Here is a 15,098-nt window from a genome sequence, read left to right on the forward strand (position 1 = left end):
TCAATGTGCCTGGCAGCAGAAAATAACAAAATATTAATAATGGAGAATAAAAGGAGGAGGATCTGATGAGGAGATTTAATCCACCGAGGATCAAACTGAAACGATTCTAGATGAAGTGGATCTGGTCTAAAATCTCAGGTCAAAATGATAATAATAATCTTCTCCTCCTCCCTCGTTTCTCTCCCTCTTCTATCTTCTCTCCTTCCTTTGCGTCGCTCTGCGTTGCTGTTTTTAATTACAGAAACTCTGAACTTTGGAATTGAGTTTGTTTCTCCAGAAACAGCCTTAACATGGCGGCACTATCAGGCTCTAAGCTCCCGTACGGTAATTGGATCCGCGGGAAGCTCCAGGCTCCGTTTTGCACTTAGTTAAAATTGTTTTGGCACTTTAAAAAGAAGCTTCTTCTAATTTCACCGTGGCAAATATTGGCTGTCTCTCCGACTGTCAGGTTCTCCTGCTGATAAAGTGCAGCTGCATCAAAGCTCTGCTGTTTCTGACGAATGAATCTTACCTCTCTGCTTCTGAACAACTTCACTGATCCAAACACGATCCCAGTTGCTTTTCTCTCCAAACTCCCAGACTGTGTTTGAATCTGGACTTCTTCATGTTTTATAATAATCCTGGCTGCAGTGAAGGATTTCCAGGTGACCATCAGTGTCACGTTTCACTAGAAACGCATCAGTTGGTCATAATTGGAGGTCAGATTTATTCCTGTTCCTGCTTCACTTCCTGAATGATTCAGACTGTGAAGAACAAGATTTAAAAGCGAAACATTTTCAGTCTGTCGGGTCGTTGGTTTCATGGAGGAAACATTTTGTCTCCATGTTTCTCTGTAACGTTCAGATGGAAAACTCCCTGAAATACGAAGCTCCACTCATCCTCTTCCAGGAAGTGGGCTTGTCTCACTGAACCGGTTTCTGATCTGATTTAAAACACATGTGGACAGAACTGGAGCAGCTGAGGAGAAGCAGAACCAGGAAACACAGGAAGCTTTAAAACATGAGAGACGAGCAGAAGCCGAGTCCTTCCTCCTCTTCCTCTTCTTCTGCTTGTGTGTGTGTGTGTGTGTGTGTGGGGGGGGGGGAGGGTCCTTGTTAAAATCAGCTGTTTCTGTTTTCAGGTTTTGAAACAAATAAAAACATGAAACATTTCTAAAATGAGGTTTGATACATTTTCTTCTGATGTTTGGGGACAAAATATTTACCAACATGATGTTGATGGAAAATAGTAAATATTAGTCTTGCTGGTGTCACTCTGTTGTGAAATTGAATGCAGTTTTTGCTCCAGATAAATGTCTGCAGTTTTCTGCTAGCTGCCACCACAGCTGGATCTCAGCAGGAGGCTGTGGTATAGTTAAAGTCCAGGAGCTCAGAGGACGGAATGAGGAAACGGGTTTATTGGTGCAGCAATGCTGCCACCTGCTGCTGACTGTAGAGATGACAGGCTGTCTATACCTGGATTCAACATATTAGTGATATCAATACATTTCAACGGATCCATGTTGTCCCAAGAGAAAAAGACCTGAACTTCCGGAAAATATTAAAACATATATGAACTGATTGGAGGGCAGCAGTGGAGGGTCATGTTGATCCTAAACTGTTTTACTGCTCCAATAATCTCTTCCATATGTGAACATATAAATAAATCATTTCTGTGGGATTTATTCATGTTTTCCAATGAAAATATGTAGAATAATAAAACTGATCTTTGCATGATGAACTCCAGGTTCAGGTAAAGTCTTACCTGATGTTTCTGAATATTTCAGAGACGCTGGCCCTTTAAGAGACTCCCTGTCGCCTTGGTTACCGTGCCAACCGGGAAGTTTCGCCAAATATCTTTAGGATGTGAACAGAAGTGGCTGGAGTTTGTGCTTTTTCCTCTCACTGCCCAGATCTTACCTTCAGCTCTGACCTTTGACCTCTCCACCGGAGGAAGGTGAGCAGAGAACCGGCTCCGTTCATTCCGTTAGCCTCCGTTAGCGTCCGTTAGCCTCCGTTAGCCTCCGTTAGCCGCCATGCTAACCGTGTAGGTCTCCGTGCTGAAGCTGTCTTTCTGAACAGAGTTCACTTGAAGCCAAACGGCTCATTAAAATGAATCGGTTCTTTTCCCAGGGCTGCTTTAAACCTGCTTTAGTGCGTGGAGTCGCTGTCCGTGGTGCTGACGCGGCCACCAGACGTCATGCAGGAGATCGCTTGATTAAGATACAATCAGCTGCCGGTCGCTCAGCTCGCTTCTCAAGACACTGAAAACTGATTTTAACACAATATTTCATCAGTAAAAATTCGGCTCCGTTTGTGAACGTTTTGTTTTAAACGTGAAGTATTTAACCCTGGGATCAATAGAGTACATTTGAATTGAGTTGAACTGAACGAAGTCAATATTCAGTTCAGTTCTAAGGGAAATGAAATGTCGTAACTCATGACGTCATCAGGTTTTGTCTCCAGAGATGAGCCAGGTGGACGGCAGCAGACAGCCGGTCTCCTGCACAGTCAAACCTCCGGTCTACCTGCAGATCGGAGAGCCCAAAGCGGAACCGGGTCAGTCCGGGGTCTGTGTGCTCGATGTCCCCCTCCCCTTTGGGAAACCAGTCAGTGTAAGTCAGACACACAACAGAAACAGTAAATTATCAATCATCCTCCCAGAACCTCACGCTGCTCTGCTTCAGGCTGAGCAAACCAAAACTAAAGGTTTTGGTTCCTCCAGAGAAACAAGCTGCTGATTGACAGTGAACAGAAATGAACTGTTCATTTCTGAACAGCTAAACAGGAAACCAGAGGTTCCCTCAGCTGGACTGGGAACCTCATGTTCACCTCTGCAAAGTTTTTACAGTGTTAAAAAGTTCAGAGCGCTGAAAGAAAGGAGCATTCGTCCAAAGTTTCTAAATTCAATCGGTTTGTTTTCAATGAGTTTTTGGCGTTCAGACGTCCAGCAGGAAGTTGTGCTGCAACAGTGGAGATCAGGAGATCTGTCTGCCCAGAAACTGGTCGTCCTTCTGTTGGACTCAGCAGCTCTGACCTGCTTTCAGCATTTAGCTGTAATTACAAACAGCTTCGATGCAGAGTGGCTCCTCTTCACCTCAGAGCTGCAGAGATCCTGCTATTTTAATCCCAGCGAGTTCGTCCAGGCGCTCAGTTTGGGCTGCTTCTGTGTTGTTTTCCACCGTCTGTCTGCAGGTTGAGGAAATCACCTTTAAAGAACTACTACACCGCCTACGTCACTGTGCGTTTGGAGGAGGGCTTCTGGGCAGGAAGGCCGACCAAGTGGGTCACGGCTCTCCGAGACCTGCCGCTGATGGACAACCCGCACACAGAGAGAGGCTCCCAGGATTACTACTCCATCCCAGGAAGCAGGTGGGTCACGGCTTTATCGATGAACATCCACTGACCCAAAGTCTGATTCAGACTCAGAACAGACGAGAGGCAAAGCGTCTTCCTCAGACAGCAGCGATGAAGAGTCTGGTTCCACTGGGTTTTAGTTTCTGCTTCTAATCAATCTGATTGGATGATGGAAAAAAAATTAAGCTAAAAGGAGTTAGCCTATCAGTGAAGCTATGCTAGCCCAAAATAGCATTTCAATGCTAAAGAGTAGCCGCTAACACTAAGCCAAAGAGAATCCTGAAACTCTGGAAAGATGAATGAAAGAAAAACACTTTATTATCCTGAATATGTAGACCAGACGGACATAAACTACATCGTACGTGAATGAATTTAACCAAATTTGTCTGATAAGTTTGTTATTTTAAAATACTGGGATGAGTGAACCAGAAACAAGCAGATGATCAGATTTTAAAGTTTGTTTTATCTCAGATCTTCATCTGTGAGATTTTTACTTCATCCAGAGTGTAAATATAAGGAAAACATTCGGTCAGTGAAGGTGTGTGAAGGTGTGTGTGAAGGTGTGTGTGAAGGTGTGTATGTGTGTGCAGCTTTCCTCCATCCCAGTCCAGATCCTACTCGAATCCTGTGGATCTTTTTCTGGGCTGATAGATCTGAGGAGGAACCTGGAGAACAAACTGATAATCCATTTTCTGTCAACATCAATCCCCATAATCCAGACTGTTAGTTTCCCTTCCTCTGGTCAGATTCTGCTAACACACCCAGAGTCCAAACCTCACTGTCTCCAACATCAACATCCAGCTGTGGATCCCGGAGTTAAAACCTGAGAGCCGAGAACGGACCACCAAACGTCCAACCGCTCCGGATTATCAGGCAGCTGCTGCCTCCGTCCTGCTGTCACAACGCTCAGATCTTCAGACAGCAGGAGTTCTGGATTCGCCGTGTTTGGGTCCAGAACCAGAGGAGTGTAGGTCACCATGTCCTTCATGTTGCTCCAGATGTTGAAGGCCAGGTTGCCCAGATGTTTGGCCTGGTCTATCAGAGCTCCTGAGGGCAGCTGTGGATCCTCCAGCAGGGGGGCAGCGCTGGACTCTTTCCACTGCAGCCTTGTAGTTGTGCAGGAATGAGACGTCTTCAGCTCTCAGCTCCTCCTCTGTGGCTGACTGTGTCTGAAAGAGCTGCTATCTCTCTGCTCAGAGCCTCCATCTTCTCCTCCATCATCCCTCTCTTCTGCTCCTCTTCCTCCCTCAGTGCAGCCAGCCTGCCTCCTCTTCCTCTGCTAGAAAACTGATGAAGCTTCTTAAACTGCTCAACAATCTGCCTCTCTGTGTGTCGGGCCTGGACCTTCATGTGTTCTGCTGTCTGATCAAATCCTCTTTAACTTCCTTCTTCTGCTCCAGTTTCTTCTTTAAAGGCTCCAGAGATGTTCAGATTCTCTCTGTGATCCTGAGCAGCTTCATCGATGGCTCTGAATCTGTGCTTGATGTGTTTTTCTGAATCTCTGCAGACGAGACAAACTGGCTGCTGATGGTCCAGACAGAAGAGTTTGAGTTTCTCAGAGTGCAGACTGCAGAGACTCTCTGAAGCTTTTTGCTCTCTCTGCTCTAAGAATAATTCACAGAGTCTCTTCAGAGCCGGATTTAAAGTCGGTTCCTCTCTTGAAGATTTCCTCTTGCAAACTGGACACTCTCCTGCTGGTTTCTGTCTCCACCAGTCTTCAGACACTCCTTACAGAAGCTGTGGCTGCATGACAGAACAACCGGATCCTTAAAGCCGTCCTGACAGACCGGACAGCAGAGATCCTCCTCTGGTCTGGAAGCCATTTTGTCTCTGAGTGAAGCTGAAACCCAGTCCGTCAGGCTCGCTCCCTCGCCGCGTGTTTTTATTTCCGTCCTGCAGCTGGATTTACTCAGAAGAAGCAGTCAGTTTGTTCTGACGGTGAATCTGATCGTCTCTGTTTTACAAGCTGCTTCCTGTTTCCCCTCAGGTGAGTCAGAGAAGGGGCGGAGCTAAAACCTGTTAGACTTCCTGTGAGGATCTTTGTTTAAACCTGTAGCTGAGGTTTTTCCTTCGTCTCCTTGTGTGTCTGAAGCTGCATTCAGACAGCTGAGCTTAGTAACGATGGAGAAACTAAGATGAATGTTTCTATCGTTGTGCCATAATGGCACAGAGTTGCCACATATTGTGAGATCAACATTAATATCTGGTGAAGCTCAGTGTGACTCATTACTGATTAATGTTGGAATAACTGATCTACCAGCTGATTGGTTGATGGATGGGCAGACGGACGTTTTTAGACTTTAGGAACTGAAATCATCTCTTTAGTGAGATTCGCTAATTTGTTGCCTCCCCAGGTTTTTAGTTTTCTGTCGTGCTGCGTTCACTGTAACCTGGACATCAACGTTAACCTTCCCATATAAACGAATGTTGGAAATGCTCATGGAAATTCATCATCTTCAGGACTGTTTCTCCAAGTAGAACTCGGGTCATTGTTCAGATAAACTGAGGTCCAAAGTTTCCCTGTTTAGCTTTTTTTCAGTTCTGATAAACACTGATTAATATGTGTGAGGAAGTAATACTTCCTGCAGGACAACGGGCTAACTGCCAGCTAACTCCCAGCTAACTGCCAGCTAACTCCCAGCTAACTCCTGGCTAACTTCCAGCTAACTCCTGGCTAACTCCCAGCTAACTCCTGGCTAACTCCCAGCTAACTCCTGGCTAACTTCCAGCTAACGCCTGGCTAACTTCCAGCTAACTCCTGGCTAACTTCCAGCTAACGCCTGGCTAACTTCCAGCTAACTCCTGGCTAACTCCCAGCTAACGCCTGGCTAACTTCCAGCTAACGCCTGGCTAACTCCCAGCTAACCTGGCTAACTTCCAGCTAACGCCTGGCTAAATTCCAGCTAACTCCTGGCTAATTCCCAGCTAACGCCTGGCTAACTTCCAGCTAATGCCTGGCTAACTCCCAGCTAACTCCAGGCTAACTTCCAGCTAACTCCAGGCTAACTCCCAGCTAACTCCCAGCTAACGCCTGGCTAACTTCCAGCTAACTCCTGGCTAACTCCCAGCTAACTCCTGGCTAACTCCCAGCTAAACTCCTGGCTAACTTCCAGCTAACGCCTGGCTAACTTCCAGCTAACTCCTGGCTAACTTCCAGCTAACTCCTGGCTAACTCCCAGCTAACTCCTGGCTAACTCCCAGCTAACTCCTGGCTAACTTCCAGCTAACGCCTGGCTAACTTCCAGCTAACTCCTGGCTAACTTCCAGCTAACGCCTGGCTAACTTCCAGCTAACTCCTGGCTAACTCCCAGCTAACGCCTGGCTAACTTCCAGCTAACGCCTGGCTAAACTCCCAGCTAACTCCTGGCTAACTTCCAGCTAACGCCTGGCTAAATTCCAGCTAACTCCTGGCTAATTCCCAGCTAACGCCTGGCTAACTTCCAGCTAATGCCTGGCTAACTCCCAGCTAACTCCAGGCTAACTTCCAGCTAACTCCCAGGCTAACTCCCAGCTAACTCCCAGCTAACGCCTGGCTAACTTCCAGCTAACTCCTGGCTAACTCCCAGCTAACTCCTGGCTAACTTCCAGCTAACGCCTGGCAACTTCCAGCTAACTCCTGGCTAACTCCCAGCTAACGCCTGGCTAACTTCCAGCTAACGCCTGGCTAACTCCCAGCTAACGCCTGGCTAACTTCCAGCTAACGCCTGGCTAACTCCCAGCTAACTCCTGGCTAACTTCCAGCTAACGCCTGGCTAAATTCCAGCTAACTCCTGGCTAATTCCCAGCTAACGCCTGGCTAACTTCCAGCTAATGCCTGGCTAACTCCCAGCTAACTCCAGGCTAACTTCCAGCTAACTCCAGGCTAACTCCCAGCTAACTCCCAGCTAACGCCTGGCTAACTTCCAGCTAACTCCTGGCTAACTCCCAGCTAACTCCTGGCTAACTTCCAGCTAACGCCTGGCTAAATTCCAGCTAACTCCTGGCTAATTCCCAGCTAACGCCTGGCTAACTTCCAGCTAATGCCTGGCTAACTCCCAGCTAACTCCAGGCTAACTTCCAGCTAACTCCAGGCTAACTCCCAGCTAACTCCTGGCTAACTCCCAGCAAACGCCTGGCTAACTTCCAGCTAACTCCTGGCTAACTCCCAGCTAATGCCTGGCTAACTTCCAGCTAACTCCAGGCTAACTTCCAGCTAACTCCAAGCTAACTCCCAGCTAACTCCAGGCTAACTTCCAGCTAACTCCAGGCTAACTCCCAGCTAACTCCAGCTAACTCCTGGCTAACTCTTAGCTAACTCCAGGCTAACTCCCAGCTAACTCCTGGCTAACTCCCAGCTAACGCCTGGCTAACTTCCAGCTAACTCCTGGCTAACTCCAGCTAATGCCTGACTAACTTCCAGCTAACTCCAGGCTAACTCCCAGCTAACGCCTGGCTAACTTCCAGCTAACTCCTGGCTAACTCCCAGCTAATGCCTGGCTAAACTCCCAGCTAACTCCAGGCTAACTTCCAGCTATCTCCTGGCTAACTCCCAGCTAAACTCCCAGCTAACGCCTGGCTAACTCCAGGCTAACTCCCGGCTAACTCTGTGCCCCTCAGATGCTAGTGGAGCCAGACCACGTGGTTTCGGTCCGGCTGATCCTGAGGCAGCCGTCGTCTGCCTGGCTGAGCTTCAGCTTGGAGGAGATCAAAATTTTCCCTCACATGGAACCGGTCAGTCGTTACGTTTTTCTCTCTGTATGAGTTCTATAGAAGTCCAAAAACCAGGTGTGTTATTATTATCATTCCTCTTGTCTGGTACAGGAGCCCCAGAAGGAGGTTTCTGATTGGCTGTCTGACCTGATTCTGGTCGACCAGCTTCCTGATGTAGAGGTACGCGCTCCGGCCCAAACACTTTGAATTCATGCGGAGACTCCTGATGAAAAGCTTGACGGGTTTTCATCTGGTCTGTGTTCTGCTGGCGTCCTGCAGGGCCTGCCGGACCCGCACACCGTTTCCTCCAGCATCCAGCAGATGTGGGCTCTGACCGAGGTCATGCAGACCAACCAGACCACAGCCTCCATCGGACGCTTCGATGTGAGTCCTTCGTCTCCGGTTCACTGTCAGCTCCGAGTATCCATCCCTGGAAAACAAACTGAAAACAACTTTCCATTTTAAAATGTTCCACTTTGGTAAAGAAACCAAACAGCCTCATGAAATCCTGAAGTTTTTGAGACGACTGACCTCACTGTGTGGTCAGCCTGACAGTAAGAGCTTTCTGAGGTGATCTAAACACAGATCCCTGAGGAACACCTCTGTGCCGCCGTGTGAGGCTGGCGACGCTCTCTGATGACGCTCAGCTGGTTTACAGCCTGGCACAAACTGGAAATAAAGGATGAGTTGTGTGTTTTATGTTCCTGCAGGTGGACGGATGTTATGACATCAGCCTGCTGTCGCTGACGTAACGCGGCTTTCAGAGCAACACACACTTCCTGTGTGAGTGGAGACAGAAGAGCGAAAACCGCTGCTGGTTTATCGCTTTGTGTCGTCATACATGATCATCATGATGCATCAGCAGAATAACTCCTCAGTCCTGATCCTGATCCTGGTCCACTTCTGGTTTTATTTGGACATTTCTCTCATTTTGTCTCTAAAATAGAAATGATCTTTTCTTCTTCATTTTGGTGTTGTTAATAATTCAGACTGTTAAAGAGAAATAAAAATCATAAAACTGATCAAGTTAAATCCATTTTTCACAGGATTAACATTTAGATCCTAAATGAGGAAAATGATTCACTCATTTACATAATAAAAGGTTTTTGTTTCAGCATAAAATATCTACTGTTGATCTTTTTGAGCAAATTCAGTCGAATCTTAAATATTTATGTTTTCACTTTCAGGGTCAAAATGAATATTAAAATCCTCCACTGTGATGACGACATCATCGATAACACACAGAGACACACACACAGACACACACACACACACACACACACAGAGACACACACAGACACACACACACACAGAGACACACACACACAGAGAGGCACACACACACATAGAGACACACACACACACACACACAGAGGCACACACAGACACACACACACACAGAGACACACACACACACAGAGAGGCACACACACACACACAGAGAGGCACACACACACATAGAGACACACACACACACACAGAGGCACACACAGACACACACACACACAGACACACACACACACAGAGAGGCACACACACACATAGAGACACACACAGAGACACACACACACAGAGACACACACACACAGAGACACACACACACACAGAGACACACACACACAGAGACACACACACACACAGAGACACACACACACAGAGAGACACACACACACACACAGAGAGACACACACACACACAGAGAGACACACACACACACACAGAGACACACACACACACAGAGAGACACACACAGACACACACACACACAGAGACACACACACACAGAGAGACACACACACAGAGACACACACACACATAGAGACACATACACACACACAGAGAGGCACACACAGAGACACACACACACAGAGACACACACACACACAGAGACACACACACACACACAGAGACACACACACACACAGAGACACACACACACACAGAGAGACACACACACAGAGAGACACACACACACACAGAGACACACACACACACAGAGAGACACACACACACAGAGACACACACACACAGAGACACACACACACACAGACACACACACACAGAGACACACACACACATAGAGACACACACACACACACACAGAGAGGCACACACAGAGACACACACACAGAGACACACACACACACAGAGACACACACACACACACAGAGACACACACACACACACAGAGACACACACACACAGAGACACACACACACACACAGAGACACACACACACAGAGACACACACACACACAGAGAGACACACATAGAGACACAGTCCGTGTGTTCTGCTGAACGCCAGCAGAACACAGACCAGATGAAAACCCGTGTGAGTGTGTGTGTGTCTCTGTGTGTGTGTGTGTGTATGTGTCTCTGTGTGTGTGTCTCTGTGTGTGTGTCTCTGTGTGTGTGTCTGTGTGTGTGTGTGTGTCTGTGTGAAACACACCGGCTCAGATCCTGCTGTTCTCCCGGTTCTGCAGGTCCAACAGATTCTGATTTTCTGAACTTGTCGTTTTGTGTTCGGTTGCTGCTGATGGAGATGTTGTCATGACACAAACAACATGTCAGCAGGTTAGACGTCGCTGTTGTTTCCTCTTGACAGAAGACGTGTCAGGAACGCGAGCCGCTCTCCGTCTGAAGCTGAAGTGGTTCATGCGGTGAAGTTTGTCTCTTTCTCATTAAGTCCTGCAGTCGTTCCTCTCTCCTCGTCTTCCTGCCCTCCTCGTTCGCTTTGATTTGATCTTTCCAACATCTCATCACTCACCCGCTGCAGCTCCTCACCTCAGAGTCATGAATCATTTATTCAGATGAGTCTGAGACAGCCGTGTCACCGGCCGCTCCAACAACCACAGGAAGAAAAAAGCGGCTTCATGCTGTGACTGGAATAAACTGAAGAGACGAGTTTCACTCAGAGCAGAAACTTTACAGCTTCTTAATGCCGGGTCGTTCTCTGTGGAGGAAAACGTTTTGTCTCGTGTGACTTTGACCAGCTTCATGTGTTTCCTGGACTCAAAGCGTTGAACACTGAATGGAGTCAGATTTCTGTTCTGTTTTGGTGATTTGTAGGTTTTATTGTTGACTGAAACATTTATATAGTGTATATTTCTGCACATTTTCCTGCAACGTTGATTTTCGTCCAACAGTTTCTGAGTTCATTCAGACATGAAGCTTCCAAACATTTCCAGTCCAACAAACTTCAAACCAGGAACACATGACTGCAGTTAAACTTTCATATTGTTCAACGTTTCAGTAAAGATTCAGTTCCAAAACCCAAAGAACTTCTCCTCAGGTTTTATCTTATGACCATTTCAGAACCACCAGAACCATCTGTGTGTGCTGCTGCGAATAGAACAGATCCTGACCCTAAAAACGAGAGACGGACCTGAAGCAGCCGATCTGTTCTGATCCATTCTGATCTGTTCTGATCCATTCTGATCTGTTCTGATCCGATCTGTTGTGATCCGATCCATTCTGAACCGATCCGGACCGATCACAATGATCCTGAATCTCTGCAGAAACCACCAGATTCAGAGCAGATGCTCTTTGGAGGTGATGGACACCAACCCAGGTTTTCCTGGACCAGGTGAGCTCCATCAGAACCACAGGACTGCTGTTCCAGATGCCGCCAGCAGGGGGCGTCTCCGCTGAAATCTGCAGAGGTTTTATCCAAACAGGAATTCAGGAAGTTATTCTTTTTATTATCTCTCTTCATGTTGATGATTCTGTCTGACGGCTGCAGTGAAGATGAAGATGATGAAGATGGAGTCTGTGAACAAAACCGGACCGGACCTGCTCAGTGACTCGGATGCAGAAGAACCTCCAGAACCAAATTTGTTCAAACTGTTAAGTTTAGTCAAATGTTCATGAGACGCTGGTTGATATGATTTTATTCTTCCAGGTTTTGATCAGAGCAGGAACTGGTTCTGATTCTCTCCTGCTGCTGCAGATGAAGCTGATTTCCGGGGTCACCACACGGTGGCGCTGCTGCTCCTCACATCAGAACTGCGCTCCAACATTCCTACACTTTTCAGAGGATCAGGTCTGCTTTTTATGTCCAGATCGGAGAAAACACAGAAACTGGAGACACATCTAGAGACATCTGGACACATCTGGAGACATCTGGACACATCTAGAGACATCTGGACACATCTGGAGACATCTAGAGACATCTGGAGACATCTGGACACATCTAGAGACATCAGGGCACATCTGGAGAGATCTAGAGACATCTGGACACATCTAGAGAGATCTGGACACATCTGGAGACATCTAGAGAGATCTGGACAGATCTGGAGACATCTAGAGACATCTGGACACATCTAGAGAGATTTGGACACATCTAGAGACATCTGGACACATCTGGAGAGATCTAGAGACATCTGGACACATCTGGAGAGATCTAGAGACATCTGGACTGGTGATGTCCCAGAATCCAGCAGTCGTCAGTCGATGAGCAGCACTCAGCCTCCGATGGAGGATCTGTCTCAGCCAATCAAAAAGCCTCCAATGAGATGCAGAACCAATCAGAGCTGCTCTCATTAGCTTCCTCTGCTGTTTATTGGTTTTATTTTTTGCTTCTTGACGATTCGCCACTGAGCAGAAACGATGTGATCTGTTAATCAGGAGGAAACTCGACCCAAAGCATCAGGATGAAACTGCTGGGCTGCTGAGGATGAAAAGGCAGAAAACAACGGAGAGAAGAAGAAATGAGGCGTCAGAGTCTAATCCCACATGAGCGTTTGGAGCTCTGAGTCTGCAGGGACAGCAGATCAGATTCTGCTGCGTCAGCCAAACCACCAAACACCTGCTTAGTCCAGATGCAACATTATTCTCACATTTCCTCCAGCTGGGCAGAAACCGCTGGAGGAGCCCAGAGGCGGAACCACCGGGGGGCGGCGGGGGGATGGCGGGGGGACGGCGGGGGGACGGCGGGGGGACGGCGGGGGGACGGGGGGGACGGCGGGGGATGGCGGGGGACGGCGGGGGGATGGCGGGGGGATGGCGGGGGACGGAGACCACGCAGAGCAACATGGAGGAGCCTTTGCTGCAGCTGCCGGAGTCAACATGCGGCTCCTCCCACCATGTCTGCAGCATCTGCAGCATCTGCTCATAAAAGACTTTCTGCAACAGAAACATAAAAAATATTCCAAATCAATATTTTACTGCTCACTGTGTAAAAGGTTGTTTAGACTTTCTCCCCAGATATACATGTCTGTCTCTCTGTTGGTTCTCTGTTCACTGACAAGGCAAAACTAAAAAAGGCTTAAAAATGCAGCAGCTCAACAAGTTATAACGTAAACAGCCCATAACTTGTATTGGAGCCATTGGAATGAATCAATGTTTATGAGGAGTTTTATTAAGAGCAGTTCCTCATCAAAGCTTTTTTATTTAGAACCTTAAATGTCTGTAAATGTGTAGCAGAGATTCGATCACCGGTTTTATTTCTCTGCAGAAAAACATGTTTGATGTTCATCAGAGTCATTTCTGCTCCTGCAGCTTGAATGTGATTTAAAAACTTTTAAACACATTTTACGTTACGTTTCACTGCAACTTCGTCGACCTCCCAAAGTTGCTCTGAATGAATGTTCCTGTTGATGTGAACACGAATAAACAGTTTGATTTGTTCAGGTTTGTTGCTGCAGGTTCTTCAGTTCGTCTGAAACTGAAAATAAAATCAGACTTTCTCAGAAATTATGTTTATTTGATAAAAATCTGAACCTTTTTATCGCTGCTGATTGTTTAGTTTGTTCGTTTCTGATTGGCTGCCTGTAAACTCAACACTCCTGATTCCAGGTTCTGATCATCGGGAATTTAACCGGATATCTTCAACATTCTTTCTTTTTGCCTTCAGTTGAAGTGATGCTGCTAAAAGCTGCAGCTTCCAGTTTTAATCTGACGATGAAGAGACCAGAGATCCGATGTAATCCAGCCGAGGAAACATCTGGATTACACTGCAGAGTCTGAGACACGGTTCTGGTTCTGGTACTGGTTCTGGTATTGGTATTGGTACTGGTTCTGGTTCTGGTACTGGTTCTGGTTCAGGTTTTGGTACTGGTTCTGGTTCTGGTACTGGTACTGGTTCTGGTATTGGTTCTAGTTCTGGTTCTGGTTCTGGTACTGGTCCTGGTACTGGTACTGGTTCTAGTTCTGGTTCTGGTTCTGGTACTGGTCCTGGTACTGGTTCTGGTTCTGGTTCTGGTTCAGGTTTTGGTACTGGTTCTGGTACTGGTACTGGTACTGGTTTTGGTTCTGGTTCAGGTTCTGGTTCTGGTACTGGTTCTGGTTTTGGTCCTGGTTCAGATTTTGGTACTGGTACTGGTTCTGGTACTGGTTCTGGTTCTGGTTCAGGTTCTGGTACTGGTTCTGGTTCTGGTACTGGTTCTGGTTCAGGTTCTGGTACTGGTTCTGGTTCTGGTACTGGTACTGGTTCTGGTACTGGTACTGGTTCTGGTTCTGATTCTGGTACTGGTACTGGTTCTGGTTCAGGTTCTGGTACTGGTTCTGGTACTGGTTCTGGTTCAGGTTCTGGTTCTGGTTCAGGTTCTGGTACTGGTTCTGGTTCAGGTTCTGGTACTGGTTCTGGTACTGGTTCTGGTTTAGGTTCTGGTTCTGGTACTGGTTCTGATTTAGGTTCTGGTACTGGTTCTGGTTCTGGTATGCATGCTCGGTATGTTGCTGTAAAGTCAGTGACAGTCTGCTGTCGCCCCTGCTGGTTAGGAGGACCGAATGTTTCTGCTGGGTTTCATTAGAAAACTTTTAAAACTAATTTGAACAATTACCTGAGATTAATCCTCTGATAACCAGGATTAAATGTTTGGGATTGGAATTAATTTTTTAAAGTTTCTCAAACCCAGTCATGAAGTAAATGCACTGAAAACCAGGTGATTATTTACGTATCGTTTATTGTGATAAATTTATTCTAAGAATTTTGATTTATCACACAATAAATCTCAACTGACGATGATCAAAACAACCCAAACCTGTCCTTAATGTTGGCTGATACTTTTTCCTCATGTTTATTTTTACTCAATAAAAACATCAATAAATTGGTAAAATACATTGACCGTCTGC

General features: G+C 46.8%; 1 protein-coding gene across 1 annotated transcript; it reads left to right on the forward strand.

Moving 5' to 3' along the window:
* The first annotated feature begins 1,782 nt into the window (after positions 1–1,782).
* Positions 1,783–8,990, forward strand: LOC129356696 (nicolin-1-like). The gene is given in 8 exon segments (XM_055026261.1): positions 1,783–1,935; positions 2,445–2,593; positions 3,174–3,191; positions 3,193–3,354; positions 7,932–8,045; positions 8,136–8,204; positions 8,304–8,408; positions 8,735–8,990. Coding segments are annotated over 7 exon segments (657 nt in total). The 5' UTR covers positions 1,783–1,935; positions 2,445–2,446; the 3' UTR covers positions 8,777–8,990.
* Positions 8,991–15,098: the final 6,108 nt, after the last annotated feature.

This window comes from Poeciliopsis prolifica, unplaced genomic scaffold, assembly GCF_027474105.1.
Source record: "Poeciliopsis prolifica strain line A6 unplaced genomic scaffold, Auburn_PproV2 SCAFFOLD187, whole genome shotgun sequence".
Classification (NCBI taxonomy): Eukaryota; Metazoa; Chordata; class Actinopteri; order Cyprinodontiformes; family Poeciliidae; genus Poeciliopsis; species Poeciliopsis prolifica.